Source organism: Colius striatus, chromosome 10, assembly GCF_028858725.1.
Source record: "Colius striatus isolate bColStr4 chromosome 10, bColStr4.1.hap1, whole genome shotgun sequence".
Classification (NCBI taxonomy): Eukaryota; Metazoa; Chordata; class Aves; order Coliiformes; family Coliidae; genus Colius; species Colius striatus.
This window is the reverse complement of record NC_084768.1, coordinates 3,986,925-4,008,185: the sequence shown is the minus strand read 5'-3', so window position 1 is coordinate 4,008,185 and position 21,261 is coordinate 3,986,925. Positions and strand designations below refer to the sequence as shown.

Sequence of the window (21,261 nt, the reverse complement as noted above, 5' to 3'; positions counted from 1 at the left end):
GGACAAGAGCAAACGGGCTCCAGTTGCCCCAGGGGAGGTTGAGATTGGAGCTGAGAAGAGCTTTTACCCTGAGAGGGGTGTCAGCCCCTGTGCCAGGCTGCCCAGGGAGCTGGGGGAGTGCCCAGCCCTGGAGGGATCCCAAAGGCGTGGAGCTGAGGTGCTGAGGCCGTGGGTCAGTGCTGGGCTGGGCAGGGGGAGGGGAGGGCTGGGACCTCAGCAGCTTCAAGGGCTTTTCCAACCAAAACCATTCTGTGATTTTATAGGGATTTTTTATTCATTGTGTTCAGTGCTTGCTTTGATCTTTTATCCAATTCCCTCTCCCATTCCTTCACAGGGGACGTTTTGGTGGCATTTGTCTCCATGAAGCTGACCTTCAGTGAAGCCAGTCAAGGCACAAACCACAGCCTCATTTCTCACATCCTCTTCTAGGAAATGCAGGTTTGGTTTCAGTCTCTGCTGTCGTGCTCAGCCCTTCTGCCCTGTGACTAACTCCTCATCTTCCCTCCTAAAGAATTAATCCTCAGGAGGGCTAAGGAGTGTAAGCAGCTGCACAAAGCAGCATCATTTGTAATGAACACTCCAGTTTGCATTGTGTGGCTCTTTCAGCTGCTGTCATTTTTCTGTTGCTGCATTTTTCAGAAGGCTTCTGCTGGGCAAGGCATCTATTTGCAGCTTTGCTTGCAAGTGTTGGTCACAACCTGGGCTTTGATCTTCTCTCTGTGCATTCAGAAATCCCCTGAGGTCTCCTGTTGTTGTTTAGCTTTGTGAAACGCTGACAGTTTTCATCCACTGTTTTTGTTTCTGCAGCATATTTCTCTGCCTCTAAAGCTTTTCCACCATCCTCTGACAAGCACACGCTCTCCAAGCTCCCAGCACGGAGCAGCCTGGCCAGTGCACATGCAGAAGAAGAACGAGCAGCTCAAGATGATGCACAAAACATTTTCTCTTCTCTTCAGATTCTTGTACTGTTCCTGTTACCAAATGCTACCTGGTGCTTTCCCACTTTAGCTCCTCAGGCTTTACCTGCCAGAGGTAGCAACTGTTCCCACTCAGGCTCTGTGGGTAAGAAAGGGTGGGATCAAATGCATCATTCCCTCCATGTGATGTTTATTTGGCATTTCCTTGTTAGGAATTTCATCCCATTAATTTTCAAGCATGCTCTTTGATGAAGGCTGCAAAAGGACAAGTCCCAGAGGGAGATCTGGCTGATCTGCCCAACACTGTTGGTAACTGCTCTGGCTGAGCTGAGGGCTTGTGCCCCAGCAAGGTCACAAGCTCCACCCTGTACCGCCACGATGGGATGGAGATAAGAGCAGCAGTGGATGGCTCTGCTGTTCTCTGAGCCCGCTGAAGCTTTGAAGAGACTACACCCAAGTTCTGACTTCTTCTTAATTTGCTCTCTCCTTCCATTTATTTCAAAAAAACCCTTTTTACCAAGGGTGTGTAAGACTTGTGAAGACAGGACAAGGCGTCACGGTGCATCTCTGGGGTTCCTGAGCTGTTCTGCTTCCCTGTTGAATGATGTTAGGAGGAATGGGGCCAGTCTTTTTTTTGGTAGTGGCCAGCAACAGGACAAGGGGTAACAGGCATGACCTGGAACGCAGGCAGTGCCACTGCAACACAAGGAGAAAGTCCTTTGGTGCTGAGGTGAGGGAGCCCTGGCCCAGGCTGCCCAGGGAGGGTGTGGAGGCTCCTTCTCAGGAGGTTTCCAACCCCACCTGGACACGTTCCTGTGCCCCCTGAGCGAGGGGAATCTGCTTTAGCAGGGGCTGGAGCAGCTCTGCAGGGCCCTTCCAGCTCCCACCATTCAGAGACTGTGTGATTGTTGCCCTTGCTGGCTTGCACCAACTCCCCTCTTGCTGAACTCTTCCCCAGGCTGGTGTGGGATGTTTCTACGAGCCCTGTTTCTGTCTGGGAGACAGGGCCTCCAGGCTCAAGGGCCAAGTCACCATTCCTTTTCATCAAGGAAAGTCACCACTTCTGCACCCCAAAGCAGCCTGCCTTGTGCAAAGTCCCCCCTCCCAGCAGCACCCACTTACTCTGCATTAACACATTTGGCATGGAAAGAAAATGCCATTGAATCAATGCAGAAAGATTGCACTGGCAGAGGAGGTTGCATTCCCACATAGGCTGAGAAGGAGCCACACCAGAGATGGATGCTTTTTGGTGTGTGCTGTCTGTGGGCAGAGACATTACTCAGCATGTACCTCCTTTCTGTGCCTCCAAGGTGCATCACCCCATGTTGCAACAAAGGTGAACAACCCCAGAAGCTCATTGTCAAACCTGTGGAAATAACTTGTGGAAACTGCTGGCATGAGGCAGGAAACAGAACCAACCTTCTAAAAAGCTTGGGAAGTACTAATAGCCAGAATTAGAGGCCACATAATATTGGAGGGAGGGAGGGAGGGAGAATAAAACAATGTCATGATGTGATTAAAAACACCAGGCTGTCCATATATTGCAGAGGTGCCCACAGGAGGATCCCAGTGTGATGGGTTCCATCCCTAAATAGCACACTTGGTGGAAAGAAGGCATTGGCAGGATGCAAAGGGCTTTCCAAACAGGCAAACAGTGGAGCAAAATCATCTGACAAGTCCAAACCTGAGCCCGTGGAGACGTTGTGCCATTGGGGTATTGGACTGTTACCAGAATTCCTGCTGCCTTCAGGTACCAGCTGATCCACTCACCACTGATTTCATCTCCAGGTGAGCCTCATGAGTGGCCACCCCCAACCAAGCCCATCACCTCCTTTAAACCACTGGTAGGTAGGAGCAGTGCCCAAATGGGTCAGAAGGGAGGGAGCTGGCTTTGTTAGGACAGAACAGTGCAGTTGGAATATACACACATAGATAGCTGTGCTCTCCTCTTTCCATTTCCTCCAGTAACCAGCCCACATGTAACCATCTGTATCCATGCACCCATGTAATGCAGAAAGATTTCCTTTGGAGCCCCTGGAAATCAGTGAGGGCTCTGCTGCTGCTGACACCTGGATGCAATGGGGAGAGGGGGACAGTGTCCTCATCCCTGCACCGCTGAACGGGACAGGAGCTGCTGTGCTCCTCTGGCAACAGGTGTATTTGCACCTATCCATCCTGGAGTGAGTTAGCAAGGGCTGGAAGCTCAAGCAGCAGGAACCTGAACTGTAAGAGCAGCCCTTCAGCTTTGTTTTCTGCCAAGAGGAGTGTTTTCCCCCCCAGGGGTTTGGTAGTGCAGGAAATGCAGGCAGCACAATTCTCAGGATGTGGACATCACAAAAAAATACCTTCCCCATCTCACATTCAGGCTGCTCTTTGACAATTTCCTTCCTGCACAGGCAGCAATCACTAATTTTAGACTCACTTACATGTACAAGCCACATTTCTGGCTTGGTTTGCTGCCTCTAAAGAAGAATCCTGCTCCCTCTTGCCAGGTAAGTCCTGCTGCTCAAACTCGTGGCGCATCTCTTGGGTGGTTAAAGGAAACAGAGTGCACAATGGTGTGGGTTTGGAAGTGTCCAGGAGTCAGCAACAGAACTGCTCTGTTTGTGCAGCAGCTGCTGGGGAAATGCAAACCCTGCCCAACAACCATGGGCAGCCAGGTTGTCATCTCCAGGTTGAGCAGTCCTGCAGCAAAACACGACTTCATGATGGTCAAGGGGATAACTCCAGGTAGGGAATGCTACCTAGGTTAGCAACTACAGGAGGATTGGAACATTTAAGGCTTGGAGAAGTCTTGCTCTTGCTGTTTTACAGGTCCTGGCTTGGTCAGTTAGGTGATCACAAGGCCTTTTGATGTGCTGGTAACGTTGTCCTGACAGGACCTGCACAGATTGCCTGTGCTTGGCATGGCTGCCTCGGTCACCCAGCACCCTACAAGCCACACAGGCTCCCTGGGTGGCAGAAATCACATGCACAGGGGGACATACACACCCAGGGATGTACATTTATAGGAGATGTATAATATATGTCCCTCTTGCCCTCCCCATGTGCTCTGCAGGGCTCACATGCAGTGCTGGGTGTGCATGGCCATGGCACCAGCCCCCCTCCCTGCCCCAGCCACACGCACCAGCACCTCCAGACCAAAACCAGTCTCTGCTGGGACGTGGGAGGTAGGAGACCATCTGAAAAGGACCATCAGAATGAGCATGGAGTGCTCAGGCATTCCACAGAGGATTGTAAGCTTCTCTTCTGCTTGTATTCCTTCAAATCATTTGGAGGGTGTCCTTAGAAAGGGGAGGGAGTGGGACTGGTGAATAAATGCCCAACCCAACCTCTCCCGTTTCCAGGGAGCTTCTGGTTGCTTTGCAAGCCCTTGGAAAACCTGTAAATGATTTCATGTCTCAGCAGAAAGCAGGCTCCTGAACTTCATTTTCTGGGTGTCAGAAGACCCAAACTCCCTGAGAAATGCCATCTCACTGTGCCATGCTTTGCACAGCGAGGCTGAGGTGCTGACAGGCTGCTGGGAGCTGAGAAATCCCTCAGCCAAAGGGCAAGAACTGTCCAGTGACCAATTTAGAGAGCTCTGAAATCATCCTGGCAGACGATGAAGGCTTGCTCTTACCTGACTGTTGAGCAAGAGACATGGAATTGGCTGCTTCTGACATACAGAAAAGATTCCATGTTCTTGGCACCTGTGCATGCTGTGTGATAGAAATCCTCCTGGGTGCCCTGTCTCTTAAGAGGTATTTTACGCCCATCCATCAGGGATCCTTTTATCCATCAGCTCCAGGGATGAAAATGCTCCAAGCATTTTGCAAAGGAATGGTTCAGAAAAATAAGTGAAGCCTGTTGCATGCTGCAGAGATCCCCTCCTCTGTGTTCTGGCTCTCCTGGGAGCCTGAGCTGTAGGCTTTTTATGCTTGTGACGTTATGAGGTAAGTTGAAAGCCGTGATTTACCAGCCAAAGCATTCCGGGCAGCCACAACACTTTGTAGTCGATCAAGAGGAGCAATTCCATATTGGGAGTTTTCCTTTGATCCTGCTGCTTGCAGTCTCAAAGGCTGATGGGTGCCACAAGCCATTGCTTCAGGGGGTTTTTTGTCCTCCCAACCCCAGCTCCTGTCAGCACCATCTGCTCTGTGGGGAGCAGGATGAGCCCCCCAGCGCCTGCCCGTTGGAGGCTCTCAGGCAGCAGAGCAGCTCCTCGGGCACCAGCGTCTGCTCCTGGCTGGGCACTGCCTGTCCCCACTGGCTCTGCAGGAGGGGCCCATGGCCACCCTGTGCTGAGCTGAAGGTGAGGCTCTGCCCGCTCTGGCTGCTGTTTAAGATGAGGTTGATCTTCTCCAGCAGACAGACGGGGGGTCCCGCTCCCGCCCCATCCCACAGCTGGGGAACGGGGCTGGTGTAGTCTCCGAAGAAGATGCTGGTCTCCGGTTCTGGAAGGGGTGTGAGGGGCTGGGGAGGTGGAATGTTGGCAGCCATGTACCCCAGTGGGTTCCCATCAGACACCTGAGGTTTGTAGTCACTGATGAGCTCGGGGGCCTTGATGCTGACAGGCACTGTCCTGTCTGGGTGCTCCTTGGGCACGTCTCTGCTGGGCTCCCTTCTGCTGGGCACCTTCCTGTCCTCCTCCTGCACTGGCACCTCCTCGATCTCTGTAACTGTGGGGTCACTGGTGTCCAAGCACGCCTCAGGGAAGCTGTTACTCATGAAATCGCTCTTTTCCTAGAAACCCCCCCCAAAAAAAAGCTGAGTGTAGTAACTGGCAGATTCTGCCAAGGGGAGAGCTGTCACGAGAGCATCCCAAGGGAGAAACGGGGCACTGACTTCTTGTCTTTATCTCATCTACCTTCCCAGCTCTGACAGGCAATCCTGGCCTGTGAGAGTGCCTCAGAGAGCAGAGGGGAGCAGCTGTGCCCCCCTCCATGCTTCTGCACACACTCAGAGGGCAGCTCTGGTCACCTCTGGCCACGGGATAAAAAGCATATTGAGGCCAAGACCTCGGCTGGGCTTCCATGCACCTTGCAAATGCCTGGGAAAGGATTCAGCTCCCAGTCCCCTAGAGCTTAATCCTCTCCCTATCCTTGTTTCTCTCAGCTCTGGAGCAAACTTTAAGGGGAGAGAAGCAAAGAGAAGCTGGGAGATGACAGTGCAATTACCTGCAGTGACTTTACCACGCTGCTGTTTTCCATGTGGGGAAAGTCTTCAAGCAGCCACTTTGGCAACAACAGCACAGCAGAGGCCTTGATTCTTTACCAAAAGGGAAGAAAAAAACACCAACAAATCCCAAGCTGTTAGTTCATTGCACTGGTCACTTACTGCTCCTGCAGGATGGAAGTGCCCCTGGCAGGAGGGGCACACAGAGTGCAGCCACCCTCCCATCCCTGGAAGCCCCAGGTTTACCCTGGATGGCTGAGTTTCACTGTTTGATCTCTAGCTCTTCATCTTTCAACCTTATTCTCCCCCAGGCTTGACTCAGGAAAGCCTGGAAGCTAAACCACTCCAGGCAAATCCCTTATGGCAAACTTGTCTGTATGGGAAAGTGTTGCTGAGCTGGGGGGTGAGGGGAGGACCAAGCTAGGTGTCTGAAGCAGAGGAGGCTCAGCGTGCCCTGAGCTGATGAAACCAAATGCCCAGCAGTGAGGAAAGCTGATTTTCCTACAGCCAAAGCTGCTGCAGCAACAATGAAAATGATTTGCAAGAGAGTGTGATTTTGCTGAGCTCTGCTGACGTTGTGGGGCACAGTGTTCCTGGGAAAACACGCCGGCCCTGCTCTTGCTGAAATGCCCATGTTTCACAATTACATTGAGAGCAGAAGAATTAGGCTGGGTTCAGGAACTGAAAGAGGCCACCCCTCGACACCCTCTGCCCCCAGGTCTCCTCTCCCCTCTTTCTTGTTTTCTCCAGCCATGCCCCTGGGTATGTGCTGGGGACAGCAGTGCCCTGGGCATCCCTGTCCCAGTCCAAAGGCAAACTGGGAGAGGTGAGGGCTGGTCTGTGAGGGTGCCCAGCAAACAGTGGGGTAACAACATAAAGATCCTCCCCATTGAGTTTTTTCCAGTGGCTCCAGTCTCTGCCCGTGCCTTCAGTCCAGGCATGAGGGGCTTCAGCCTCCCCTCCTCAGGCAACACTGGGAGCAACGAGTCCCAGGGTAAAACTTACCTACTGAGGTTTTGCTTTTCTCCCCCTGACCCTCTGTCTCTGTAACAATCAGGTGTGTCCCTAAGGCTGCCTTTTACAGCTTTTGATGGTTCTGTTGGTCCCTGCCCTACTGCAGTGCACACAAATGGCTTCCCACAGAGCAATCTGGCTGATGCGGGAAGCTGCCCTGGGTCAGAGCAGGCTGCTCCCAGGACTGGCTTCTGCAGGGAACTTTGACATACTCTGGGGAAAAGAGGTGTGGCTTGGAAATTGGGGTAAAAAACAGGGAGGAGAAATCAATACCTTCTTCTGGCTGATTTTTTAAACATCAGCATTGCAAAACCAGATGATAGTATGACCATACTGATGCCCAGTCCCAGGAAAACTCCAGTGTCATCATCTGAAAGGAGGAGAGAGAGTAAAAATGTCAATGGAGGGTCCTGCTCTGCTGCCCCATCCACCACGGTGCCCGTTGCTGCAGAGGACAGACCTTTGCCAGAGCAGCCTTCAGGGTGCCACTTGCCCTTTCACTCCTCAGTGAACAAAGCAAAGCCATAACAAAAGCAAAACCACAACTGCTGCCCCATCCTGTGCTGTGACCTTCCCCCTCCACCACCCTGCCTGGGGGTTCAGCCAAGTCATTCGAAGAAGTGTGGTGGCTACGTTTAACCATTTCCTACATGGCCCTTCCCTTCCAGAAACACTGAAATGAACTCTCCAGCTCACACTGGTTTTGCTTTTGCTTTAAGTACTGCAGCAGATCATAACATAACCTTTACCAGAAGATGTGCAAACCAGAAGCATAACTGAAGCTAGAGGAATTGATGGGAAACGCTTAAACGAGTCTCTGGTTCAAACTGCAAGCCAGTGCTGGTGTCTGCATGTTCACATGATCTTACATTCTCCTTGTTTTCTTCTCTCCTACCTGTTGTGATGCACATTAGCTTGAAAGCCCCACCAGAAAGCAAGGCCTGAGGCATGTATCACACAGGTGCCCCCATCCCTGAGAGCACCGCAGCCTTTGCTGCCCTGTGCCTCACGTCCCCATCGAGGGCAAAGTGCCTTTTGTGGTGCTGCCCCAGCTGAAGGCTAAGGCAGCTATTGCTTCCCCAACACCACATGCTGCAGGTGCTGCTCAGGCTAAAACTTCCCCTTCTGGTCAAAGAGAAAAACGTGGCTTAACCAAGGCTGAGCTACTGTCTTCTTACCTTGGGAGATGTGGCTGTAGGTGCTGCCCAGGAGCTGCTCCTCTGAAGGGACTTTGGGAGAGGGGAAAAAGATCAGAGCTTCATTGAGAGGCCAGTGGGTGACACAGAAGCTATGGCTTATTTTTTAATTCATAATATCATTTAGGAAAAGCAAATAATGGTTTAATGAGAAAAATAAAGGTCCCTGAAGCAATGAGTAGCTGCAGCTCTGGCTGGACTCTCCATCGTCTCTCCATCCATTGATTCTCCTGGATCAATTAAACAAGATGTTGACATCTGCCTGTGGTTCAGGGCAAGACTTTGGGACTCAGAGCCTTTAATGAATGAATCAGCAGCAGTCAAAGGAAAGAACTTATCCAAGCCTGGAGGAAGAAGCCCCATTCCAGCCTGCTTTGGTACTGGCTTTGCAAGGACCAACACAAACCCAGAGCCAAATGCAACTTCTTCCCCTCTGAAGGGTGAACAAATCCCAGGAAAGGATCTATCTCTGGTTTTGTGTGTTTGAGGGGTTCAGGTGTCCTGGGAGAGCTCCAGAGATTCAAGTATTCCAGTTCCCTGGGAAGAGCTGTGTGAGTACAGGGGCCTGGGGAGGGCAAGTGATGCAGCACGTTATTGTGCAGACTGAGAATGGAGCTTGTGGGGGGAAAGAAGCTGCCTCTGGCACACTGAGCTTGTCTAAATTAAACCCAAATGTAATATGCTTACAGTGCCATACTGAGGATGGATGGGCTCAGGCTAAGAAGGAGGCTCAGCCTGGGTGGTCAGGCTGGAGGGCTTTACTGTGGGTGTCACCTCTGGGTTGTGCTGGTGCTTTGGAAGCAAGTCTTGTCATGGACATGAGCTCTACTGCTGCCTCATTGGTAGTTTCCCCCACAGACCACCCCAGCTTTGCTGAAGGAGTCTATGCAACCACTAAGGACAAAGTCTCTATTTTGTAAGCATTTAACACATTTCTAAGCCATTTTCTAGTGCCAAGGTTAAGCCATCCTCCCTTTGACACCCAGCTCTTCCCCTTTCTGCACAGGTTTAAGGCCACTTGAGGATCAGGACCTGGGAAACTCACATTGCCAGAGCTGGAAGTGCTCAAAGACCCAGAGCTGAAGGCTGTCAGCGTGGCTGTGTGTCACCTAACAGGGCTGACAGCCACCAACAGCCCAGGATGAACCACACAGGAACATTTGGTTCCATTTCTTGGGGGAAAAAAATGAATAATTGGCCTTCTCAAAGGCAAGGGTGATGCCAACCAGAAACACAGAGCTGGTTTGTCACAGACACAGCATCTGAGCAGCTTCAAATGAGCCATTTTAAATTGCACCTGCAGCACAGGATGGTGATGACACCCTCAGGTGTTACCTCTGCCTGCAGCTACAGCCAGCTCTGCCAGGGCAGGAGGGCCCTGAGCAGCCTCACTGGGACCCTGCTCACACTCCCTGCCCAGGGGCTCTATTTAAGCTCAGCCCTGGGCTATGCTGGAAGAGCTCTGGAGGTTCAAATGCTAGCTTATGGGTTTTCTTTGGGGTGTGACTTCAGCCATCAGGGTCCTGCCCAGCCAGCACTGCACACTACACAGCACCTACAGGTGCAGGGGGTTTGCCTGCAGTGTCTGTACAGCAGGTATGGGGGTGCTGGGAGGTGTCCTCAGTGCTTGGGTGTTGAGCTGTGCATGGATTATCCTGGCTGAGGAGCAGCAGCAGGATGGAACAGCTCAGGGAGCTCAGTAAGCCCAACTCTTAAGGGCAACCAGAGCCAATGCAGAGAGTGCTGGAGATAATGATGGTTCTTACCTTCCTCTGTAAATTGGTCCTTATTCTCATCTAGGACACTTTCTGGACCTGAAGCCTGCCTGTTCCCACTCCAGGTAAGAAAGGGTGGGCTGCAGCTTGGCCAGTTGGTCTCTCTACATGTCATTTTCTATGTTTTGGTTTATTTATGCCATTTATTGTCAATTCTGCAAAGCAGCAGCTTCACCTTTGCTGTCACAGACAGAGGGAGTGACTCATGGATGTATCTTGTGAAGTTAAGGTGTGGTTCTCCTGCCTTAGACAGGTCCCAGGAGCAAATATCAGCTAAAGAAGGCTTTTGTACAGATGCTCTGATAAAAATCTCTGTGTTTGTGTCCTGCAGCCAAGAGGTTTCCATCTACAGCCTTGTTTACCTTTGGTCAGAGGGAAGGCTTTGCATCTTATACTTAAAATGAAGGAATTGTACAGAAGTGTCAGAGTGTGGGAATGTCACTACTGCAAGAGCAAGCTGAGCTCTGCAGTCCCATTGCAGTGAGCAGCAGCTTTTCCCCCACTTGGGCTTACCTTGGCCAGAGCTTGGCTTGCTGACTCCATCGGGGTAGACTGCATACACTGACACATTGATGTGACCTCCTGCTGCTGCATCTTCTGCAAAGAAGGAAGATTTGCCTTTAAAATGTATCTCTAAGCTGCTGGGAGAGCTCTAGGCTTGCCTGAGGGCTTGTTACTGAGCAGTGAAAGCAGATGGAGGGGACAGCAGGGGACAGCTCTGAGCCTAGTGGCAAGGCCACTGCATGAGCTGCTCTCAAACACACCTGGAAGAGCAAAAGGTAGCTGGCTAAGGAGCACCCAAACCCCATCAAACACCAGAATTATCATGGGAAGCAGCAATGGAGTAGGATGGGTCCCGAGGTGTTGGTGCTGCTGGGCTCAGGCTGTGTTGGTGGGGACTGGCTGTGGGTACAGCAGGGAGGAGAGGTGCTCCAGCAACAGCCTTGTAGTGTTGTGCCTTTGCTCTGCATCCTTTAAAAAACACCCATGTGCTTCTGCTACACTTGGCCAGGCCCCTACAGCTGTGCTGTGGCTTCCCTCCCTGCCAGCTCGCTTGTCACTTCATTCTCTTTCACCTGGGGCTCCAGATGCCACCGACTGCCCTCACGGCTCCCACTGCTGCACTCCCCCTTGCTCCTTAAGGGCTCTTCACAGCCCCACTCTCCAAAAACAAGTGGGCAGGGGCTCAGTGTCATCCGAAACTCTGCCCTTATGACACATTTTGTCTGTATAACACCCCAATGTATAATACCCCAAATGGCAGAAGGAGTGCTGGAACCCCTCACCTGGGATGTACGTCTGTGTCTCCTGGGGTGGCACCTTCTTCCAGAAGTACTGCTCCTCCCAGCTGTGCTGGGTGGTGGAAACTCCCTCCACTATGAAGCAGAGCAGAGCCTTCCTGCTGTGGCTGGGGGGCTGCCAGGCCACCAAGACCCTGCTCATGTTCTCAGGCTTCACCTCCACGGCTGCTGGCGCTGGGAACTCTGTGGGGACAGATGGCACAGGGGCTGTCACCCCAGCCCCTCCTTGGGATGGGAGGAGGCTGGCAAGGGTCAGCCAAGCCTTTCCTGAAAGTGTCTTTCCTGAAAGTGCTTAAGGACAGAAGAGGGGACGAGAAATCCCAGAATGAAATGGGTTTATATGTATGTATCTAAAGAAATATGTGTAAATAGATCCAAATCTGTAGAGAAATACACTGACTAGTCTATAAAAATCCACAAATGCTACCACAACTGCTTCCATGCATCCACCACAAGCTTTGTCATGTCTCACCTGAAGTGCTTTACCTGTCCTTCCTTACAAGGAAGGCACGTGGTTCTGATAAGTAGGAGAGATCACAGCATTTTTTTCCCCACCTTGCTTGTCTTTAGTTTCCCTTCAGTCACACATTGCTCCTTGATTTGAATGAGACTTTCCCTTCCTGTTGCTCATTAAAAGAGACTCTTCTTTCAAAAATAGGTGAGTTGGTTGTGGGGAAAACCACAGCCTGTGGGGCAAGGAGGTGAGAGTGGCCGAGGAAGGGTGTTCTCCCTCCCCAGCTGGGGTTGTCTCCCTGGCAGAGGCAGCAGGAGCTATTTTTGGGAGCAGCTGAGCACCCTTGCACCCAGCCTGCTCCCCAGCATGGCCCTGCCAGACGAGGTGGGCAGGACAAACTTATTTTTAATCCTCTTGCTGCAGCCTCTGGAAGCTGAGGGCTGGGAGGTGTGGCTGTGGAGCAGCACCTCCTTCTCTGGGGGATGCTGGCCCTGTCTGGAGGATGTGCTCCCTTGGCAGAGCTCTGCTGGGGCTTTCCCCTTGCCTGCCCGAGCTGGCATTTCCCCCCTGCCATCCTGATAAAAGCTGGTCCTGGTTAAAGCTGCAGTTGGTGGGGGCGAGATCCTACCTTCCTGGCCACCGCTGTGCCAGCCGAGGGGGATGCTGGCGGGGCTGGAAGCCCCCCTGGAGTTGTGGGCAGTGACGTGGAGGCTGCGGGCTCCCGGAGGCACCAGGGCTTTGCACGCTGTGCTGGAGGTGTTGCAGAGGACCAGCGTTCCCCCGGGGCTCTCGGTGGCCACGGTGTAGCCCAGGATCCTCCCGCGGGCATCCCGGGCTGGCAGGGGCTGCAAGACAGACAGCCCCGTGGGGGTGGGTGCAGGGTCTGACACCGAGCCAGCCCCGCGCAGGACAGCGTCCCCTCGGCTGCGTGATGGATCTTGTAAGGATGGAGCTATTTTTGCCCTGAGGACACGCTGGGGTCTCGTCTCCCCCGCCCCGTCTCTTTGGTCGAAGGGCAACGCCTTCCGCTGCCTCCCGGCGGGGGATGCTCTCGGGGAGGAGAGGAGCGTGGTAAAGGCCGGGCTTCTGGGCGGCTCCTGCCAAACTTTACCTTGATCAAGACCGTCACCTCGCGGCTGCCGTCGGGGAGCGCGGGGCCGAGACGCCGCCAGACGTCGGGTGCGGTGGCGGGGGCTGCGCGGGGAAGGAAGCGCGGGGCGGGCATCAGCACCCCGAGGGCAACCGGCCGCGGCTGCCACCCCCGCGGGGCCCTTGCAGAAAGCCCCGCTGCACAGGGGAAACGGCCCAGGCTGCAAACAGCGACCAGTGCCGCTGGTTAGGGCGTGCACGTCCCCGGCTTCCTCCCTGCCAGTGGGGTGCAGGGAAGGGCTTTGCTCCTCAGCTCCCATGGGCAGAGCTGCCTGCGCCTGGGCACAGCCCCGAGTTAGAAACAGGGGTGCCAAGGGGGGAAGCTGACCCAAGATAGCAGGTACTTGTGGCTGGTGGGACAGCTTGGCTGATGTGGCTTTTCCACCTGGAGCAAGAGGGGCTCGCTGGTGTGAGCCAGGCAGGGGCATTACCCATCACCCTGCCCTGTCAGTGGCTGCCACAGGAAAGAGACTGGCCCCTCCCTCTGCACACCCACCCCTTGGGGATTGATCAGCATTGATGAGATCCCCTCCCTCAGCCTTCTGAGCAGCCCCAGGGCCGGCAGCTTTCCTCCTCACAGGGATGCTCCAGTCCCCTCAGCACCTTGGTGGCCCTGCACTGGCCTCCTGTGGGCATGTGCAGGCTCCCGTGCCATGCGTGTGTGCCATGCACATGCCACGCGTGCCACGCACGTGTGTCACTGGCTGACCGCAGCTGCCGTGCAGCTGGAGCTCGGGCCAGGCCCCCACAGAGCAGAAAGGCAGTGAGAGCAGTGCTGTGGCTGAGCTCACCTGCCTCGGGGGTGCTGTAGAGGAAAGGGGAGCTCCAGGCACTCCAGGGGCTGCTGGCAGGGCTGAGCCGGCACCTGACCTGGAACACGTACCGGGTGTTGCTCTGCAGGTTGTGCCCACGCTGCCCTGTGCCATCCCACGCCTCCACCTGCAAGGGAAGCAGGATGCTGGGGGAGCAGGGCACAGCCAGACCCCCACCAGCACCGCTCGCCCATCTCGAGTGGGAACACTGCCTTCCTCATCTGTGTGGGTGGGCACAGGCGTGGGGACCGGGCTAAGCCCCAGAGGAGGGCCTGCCAAGGGGGTCCCCATGGCTGCCCTGCCTGCCGTGATGCTCCAGCGTGTGGGGTCGGGAGTGCCGCTGTTGTAAGAACCGGTGCACACACAGTGCCCTCTGCTACCACCCCAGGCAAGATGGGGGTGCAGAGACAGCCCCTCCTGCTGCTTCTGACACCACAGTCATTTGGGGTGGGGGGCTCTGGTGGATGCTGGGATCCATCCTCAACCCCTGCCAGTGCCTCGGGGAGGTTTTCGGAAGGGTCCCAGGTGGAACTGCTGCAAGTGAAGTGTGTGTGTGGGCAATGGGTGAAGCATGTGCATGCTGAGCATCCCTGGATGTGCTTTTGCCTTGTCCTTGCAGAGCTGGATATCGCTTGGAGGTGTTTTGCTTAAAAAACAGAGATATCCCTGTCTGAGAGGCTGGCTGGAGGGCAGACAGTGCTCTTGGAGGGCATCAGCTGTCCTGCCCCACCAGAGCTGAGAGGCTGCCCATGGCTGGGGGTGCACGTCCCCCACCAGTGCAGAAGCAAAGGAGTGGGTTTTGGGTGACCCCAGATGCTGCATCTCCTGAAGTGGGTGTGCAGGGGGGGAGGCTTTGGGGGGGTCTCGGGCTGTCTCACGTGCCACGTCGGGGTGCCCACGGCTTTGTGTCGCTCCTCACAGCTCACGTTGTCCATCAGTGTCTGCCTGCTCCAGCGGATGGTGGTGCTGGGACGTGACGTCTCCGTCGTCTCGGCGCCGGCGACCACGGGCAGAGCGGGAACCACTGCGGGGAGAGGCGGGACGGGGCGGGTCGGGGGGCTGGCACCCAGGGGGCTGCCCCTGCCCAGCTGCACTGCTCATGCCTGGCCTGCAGTGGCATCTCAGGGCAGCGCGCTGTGTGTGCCCCAGCAGCTCGCGGGTGGAAGGATGGGCGGGTGGGGGCATGGACAGACGGACGTACAGAGCTCCTGCAAGTCGAGGCGCTGAGGGGCCGAGCGGGCAGTGCCCAGCGCGTTGCGGGCCTGCACCCACGCCGAGTAGCAGCTCCGGCCGTGCAGAGCCTTCAGCAGCACCGGTGAGCCCATGGAGAAGACCTTCTCCTCCTCCTCAACATTCTCCTCAGCACCCGCCGCTGCCATCCCCGTGCTGGGAAGTGAAAGGCAGCTCTGGTCAGAGCCCATCCTGGCATCATGCACCCCCTGCAAAGGCAACCCTGGCTCTCGAGGGGTCACAGCTTGTGACAGGGCACAGTCATCTCCAAACCTGGGGTTTGTCACTCTTACATCGAGCTAGAAAGTTACTGCCTTTGCCTTTCAACTTTTCAGTAGGGTATTTGCATATTTCAGTTGTAGGAAGGGAACTTTCTCATTTCTCTCTGGCTGCACAGTTCAGTGTTGGAAGCCAGGAGGATTTCAGAGTCTCTCCACAGAGCCTACACACCACGGGGCTGAACGCGTTGACTTCACTAACTGGGTCAGGCTGAGTTTGAAAGCCTGCCAGTCCCGTGTCACGGGGGCTGCGGTGTGCATCGTGGCAGAAAGCACCCCGGCATGGGCCTGGAGGGCTGTGGCAGCAGCCAGCACCTCTCCCTCAGCTTCAGGCTTTTGTACCCTGCTAGAATGTCGGGCTTTGGGCAGTGTTGGGTGCACCCCAGTGGCTGCACCCTTTGGCTTGGAGAGACTCGATGCCTCTGAAACAAGTGCACGGCTGCGGTGTGCTGCAGCACGCTGCGATGTTTCCTGGGCTCAGCAGCACCGAGCACCCCGCAGAGTCACACCCGTGGTTTAACACGTGGTTTGCAGGAGGGGCTCCGGGAAGATGCGAGCTTCGGAAAGCCTAACTGGGGCACGGTGCGTGCTGCCGGCCCCCGGCACCCAGGGCCACCCGGGGCTATGGCCGCTGTGCCCCGGCCGGTTGCCACACTCCCCCCCTCCAGCCCAGCCCCGTGCGGCTCGTGGCATGGCCCACCCTGCAGCCCCCAGCCCCGCGGGGTCTCACCTGCGCAGGTGGAGGCTGTAGTGGGTGTGCAGGTGGGTCGGCCGCCCCGTGTCCCAGGTGCAGGTCAGGCGCCCCGAGCGCTCCATGATGATACAGGTCATGTTGCTGGGAGGGTCCGGAGGGTCTGTGGGGGCGAGGTCAGGCAGAGCGTGCAGCCTCCCCCCGAGCGGTGCCAAACCCAGGCTGCTGCAACCCACCCCCCCACGCTCCCCAACCTCCTCGGTGCTGATGGCTTAACAACCTCCCCCCGAAACCCTGTCGCCGTGGAGGTACTCACAGCCAGCCTGGATGTCAGCACCGCACACCAGCTCGTTCTTTCTGTTGTCAGGGCAGCGGGCGAAGCAGGCGACGGTCGCAAAGGGCATCCGAAAATCGCGCAGGCGGAGCTGCACGGTGCTGCTGTTGAGGGGCTGCAGGGGACCCGCAGCCTCGCTGTAGTTGAAGAGGATGAGGAACTTGGTCTGGCGGCAGCCGAGGGCGGAGAGGCAGTTGATGGAGATGTTGGAGCCCATCCGCACCACGGGCGCGGGCTCGATCCAGACGCGCCCCGAGCACTTGATGTTCTCAGCACCTGCACCGGGAACCGCTGGGTCAGGGCGGCTGTCCCAAGGGGAGGAGAGGATGCCCACGGGCTGCGCTGCTCCACACAGGCAGCTGCTGCCCCGGGATGTGGGCAGCAGCACGGTAGGACGCCGCAGTGGGGGGCAGCTGGTGTGTGTCCCCCCCGGGATGGGGATATAAACCCCCAGCCATCCGGCACCCGGTGACTCATCCCCTCACATCACAAAACAGCCGGTTTCACCAAATTTAGGTTTTGCTCTAATGCTTAAATGACTGCAGGGAAATAACCCGTAGTCTCGAGAGCTCTGATCCCCGGAGATTAGGGCAGCAACCCCCGCGCAGAGCGAGCGCTGCCCTCCGCTATCAGATGAGCGCTGCTCTGCAACCAGCCCCAGCACACCCGTCCCGCAGCCCGTATCTCCCTCCATCTGCCTTCCTGGAAAGGGCACGGCTGCTCTCCGCTGCCGTGCGAGCAGAGGCAGGACCCTGCCGGGACCCGAGCTCCGGCGCGGGATGCAGCAGGGAGAGACCCCCGGAGCCCCCCGCAACGCTAACCAAGCCTTCTCCCCAAAGCCCGGAGCTGTCACATTGTCGTTTTCCCCCTCGTGCTCCTGTGGCCCGTGAAGAGGATGCATCACCGTGCCGTGCCGGGCCGAGCCGTGCCGCGCTGCCACTCACCTCCGCACAGGCAGCAGAGCAGGACGTGCAGTGCCAAAGCCTCGCCGGACCCCGCCATGGCCTGGGCTGCGCCCGCCGCTCGTGTGTGGCATAGTCTGGGGAGAGAGAAGGTGTGAGCTGTGCCAGCGGCACGCGGCTGCCCTCGCCCCCCGGGGACTGGCCCGGAGCTGGGGATGGGGCTGCAAGGCGAGGGGTTTGTTGGGGATTGGGGGTCAGGCAAGGCTGTGCTCACAGCAGGAGCCTGCAGGCACTCAGCATTTCGGGTAACAGGCACCCGAGTAACATCAGCAGCGTCCAGCCCTGAGGCCACTTTCCCTGAGCTTCCACCTCTGGTGACATTTCTCTCAGTTTTCTCTGCTGCTGGGAGGTGGGAGCTGAGCAGACCCTCACTCACCACAGCCTCCTGCCACGCTCACATGCACGGTGCTGAGAACTGAGCGTGGCCCCACAGCTTGCTTTTTAAGCCAGCAATAAGAAAAACAACCCTTTAAATAAGGGTTTTAAAACTCACAAGTTTTCCCTTGAGGGACACACTGAGCCCACAGCAAAAGCTTCAAAATGAGGTGGTTTGACCCAAAGTGGGTCAGCTGTAGCTCTGGGGCTACAGGGCTATAGTGTATGCTGCTGTGTTCCTCCTGCTCTGTGAGCTGACCTCGTTTGCTCTAAGGGCTGTTCAAGCATTTATGATGAGTGAGTCAAATTTCAAGCGCTTTCCCATTACCTGACCCACTAAGAGAACCTGAAGGCTGCCTGCAGCCTCCTGCAAGTTAGAACAGATTAAAAAAGCTCCACTCTCCTGTTCTATGAAGGGAGATGAAAGTACAGTAACTGTGCCCGGGTGCCAGCTCTGAGACAGGATCCCTGGCTCACATTCCCTGCTTCGTTTGCAGTTTACAGGTGTTTACAAACTCCAAGCACTCGAAGCCTCCAAAGGCAGAAGGAATGAGGCCGTTCCCTTGACCGAGACACACTCATCCTTGGCCTTATCTCTCCCCCAAAGTCTCCTCCTCGTACGTTAGCGCTGAAGAAAGGTGCAGCAGGTGAAGAAGGAAAGCGCTGTCCCGCTCGTGTGAGCCCAAAGCACGCGGCATCGCGACGGGCAGAAGCGGGTAACGCACAGAAGCAGCAGCCAACAAATGCCACCTGGGATTCATTTGGCTTTCAATCCCCCCAGAGCAGGCTGGCAGCCAGGCAGGGCAAGGGATCCTTACCTTGGTGCTCCTCGGGACACGTGCAGCCCGGCCCCTCTGGCTGCTGCTGCTGCTGCGTGGTGAGTGGCACCGGCACTGTCAGTGAGCCTGACCTAGATAGCTGAGCCCAGCCCAGAAAAACCGAGAGTTTCCAGTCTGAGTCAGTCCATGGGGAAACCCAGCATCCCTTAAAGGAGCAGCCCCCGGGGCACGTGGCTTTTTGGCCTTTAAGTCGTTGCAGAATTTGGAGGCACCCCAGCAAGTTTTAAGTCCCTCCCGAATGGATTTTTATGACGGAGTCGCTGCGTGCGAGGCGACAGGAGCACGGTGAGGGGTCCGGGGGAGCCCTCCTGAGCTACAGCAGCAGCAAGGTGGTTTTTGTACTGACTCCAGAAGCCTAAAATGAGAAACTCCTTAAGGGCTGAGGTTGTTTCCACCCTCCCTGCTTGTGCGGGTCCCAGCTCATCTGGGGATGGGGTGAGAAGGGGGGAGGGGAGGGGGTCTGTCTATCTCTCTATGTCTCCCTCCATCCCACGGGGTCCAACCGCTGCTCCCAAACCCTCCCTCTGCAGAGCCCGTGGCTTCCTTTTTGATGTCGGTTGAAGAGTTAACCTCAGTAACAGTGTTAACCTCATTAGAGGCTGCAACCACAGGAAATACCGCATGGCTCCACCGCCTCTGCCCTGCAGGAGGAGACGTTAGGCAACCGAATTGCCCATCCCCCGGGGGCAAAGCAGACCCTTCCTCTGCCTGCAGCCCCCGACTGCTCCGGGTTTGGGATGATCCCTGGGGCTTTCTGGTGAATGGAGGAGAGCGAGGCTGCTGGCACTGCGGGGGTGAAGCTCAGTTTGTGCCGAAACTGTACCGTGAGGTTACAGGAACACGCAGGGGGCGTCTGTACGAGTCACACCCTCGGGAGGGGTTTGGTGGGAATTGTAGTTTCAGTGTGTTACAGGTGGTTTTGATGCACTATGTAATGAAAATATTTGTATTAATCAATCAAAATACATTGTCGGGGGGGGGGGGGGGGGGTCTGACATCGCGAGTGAGCTTTGCTGCAGCAGAGAGCTGTGGAGGGGCCGGGAGGAAGGACAGCCTGGCTGCAGGGCTACAGGGCAGAGGGGGCTCTGCCTGCACTGACAGAGCTGGGACTGAGGAAGGAACACTGCAGCGCACGTTATTTGACTCCAGGGATGTACATCTGGGGCTGGAGTGGCATCACAAGTGTGCACAGCTGGAGATAGGTTCTGTCAGCTAAGTCTGGGGCAGAACTAGGGCAAGCATATCTGGGCCTGGGCAGCACATCTGGAGCCAGGGCAGCACATCTGGAGCTCGTGTAGTACATCTGGACATGCAGCAGTGTGCCTCCAGCCACAGTGAGCTTTGGCTGCTCCCCAGCATCCAGACAGCCTCTGTGCCCTGCCAGGATGGGTGTTGCAGCCCCTCTGAGCTGCTGCTTCCCATATTTACCAGACCTTTAGGCTTTTCTGGTGCCAGTTAAACTCCTGTCTCAGCTCTTCCTGAGTGGCTCAATGTTCCAACGCTGCCTGCCCAAAGGTAGAAGAGGAGCAGCATGAGTGCTCACTCCTGCCTCTTCCCCGTGCCTTCCTCTGTCCCGTGCTCAGAAATTCTGCTTGCTTTGGTCTTCCTCTGAGGCTTTGGCTTCCCAAACCTCATCCCGCCTCTTTCTCCCTTCAGGGCTCTTTGTGATGTGCCTAGATCTTCCTCACAGCCTGATATCCACATGTGGAAACACCTTGCCAGTATTTTGCTGCCATGGAAAGAGTCCCTTCAGAGGCTGGAATGGCATGGCATGGCATGACATGGCATGGCACAGCAAGCTTCTCCCAGTGCACCCAGGACAGTGCCCTCACCACTCTGTGCCTGTTCCCCGGGGACCCAGGGTGTTCCCCAGCCTTTTTCCAGCCTGGCTGATGGTCCCTGTGGCATGTCTGCTGTGTCCAGCCCCAGCCTGGGGTCAGTCACCCCCTTCCTTGCCAACGCTTTCTCCTGCCCCTCAGCCTGCCTCAGTGGTGTCGGCTGCATGTACCCATCGTCCCCAGCAGCACCCTTTGTCCCCCAGCAGCATCCATTGTCCACAGCAGCAGCCCTCATTCTCCAGGAGCACCCCTGCTCCCCAACATCACCCCTTGTTCCCCAGCAGCACCCTTTGTTCCCTAGCAGCACCCATTGTCCCCAGCACCCATTGTCGCCAGCAGCCCTAGTCCACAGCAGCACCCATTGTGCCCTGTCCCGCTGATGCCGTTACGCGCCTGTCCCGCTGATGCCGTTGCGCGCCTGTCCCGCTGATGCCGTTGCGTGCCCTGTCCCGCTGATGCCGTTACGCGCCTGTCCCGCTGATGCCGTTACGCGCCTGTCCCGCTGATGCCGTTGCGTGCCCTGTCCCGCTGATGCCGTTGCGCGCCTGTCCCGCTGATGCCGTTGCGCTCCAGTCCCACTGATGCCGTTGCGCGCCTGTCCCGCTGATGCCGTTACGCGCCTGTCCCGCTGATGCCGTTGCGCGCCTGTCCCGCTGATGCCGTTACGCGCCTGTCCCGCTGATGCCGTTGCGCGCCTGTCCCGCTGATGCCGTTACGCGCCTGTCCCGCTGATGCCGTTGCGTGCCCCGTCCCGCTGATGCCGTTACGCGCCTGTCCCGCTGACGCCGTTACGGGCCTGTCCCGCTGGTACCGTTGCGCGCCTGTCCCGCTGATGCCGTTACGTGCCCTGTCCCGCTGATGCCGTTGCGCGCCTGTCCCGCTGATGCTGTTGTGTGCCCTGTCCCGCTGATGCCGTTGCGTGCCCTGTCCCGCTGATGC

At 56.3% G+C, this 21,261-nt stretch overlaps 1 protein-coding gene across 1 annotated transcript; it reads right to left on the bottom strand.

Annotated features, from left to right (window-relative positions):
* Nucleotides 1-4,792: 4,792 nt before the first annotated feature.
* Nucleotides 4,793-18,520, bottom strand: IL23R (interleukin 23 receptor). Its single transcript, XM_062004125.1, is given in 15 exon segments — nucleotides 4,793-5,642; nucleotides 6,077-6,167; nucleotides 7,362-7,458; nucleotides 8,267-8,317; nucleotides 10,573-10,656; nucleotides 11,346-11,543; nucleotides 12,443-12,659; nucleotides 12,926-13,008; nucleotides 13,755-13,902; nucleotides 14,654-14,799; nucleotides 14,977-15,133; nucleotides 16,004-16,137; nucleotides 16,291-16,584; nucleotides 17,253-17,347; nucleotides 18,464-18,520. Coding segments are annotated over 14 exon segments (2,361 nt in total). The 5' UTR covers nucleotides 17,311-17,347; nucleotides 18,464-18,520; the 3' UTR covers nucleotides 4,793-5,039.
* Nucleotides 18,521-21,261: the final 2,741 nt, after the last annotated feature.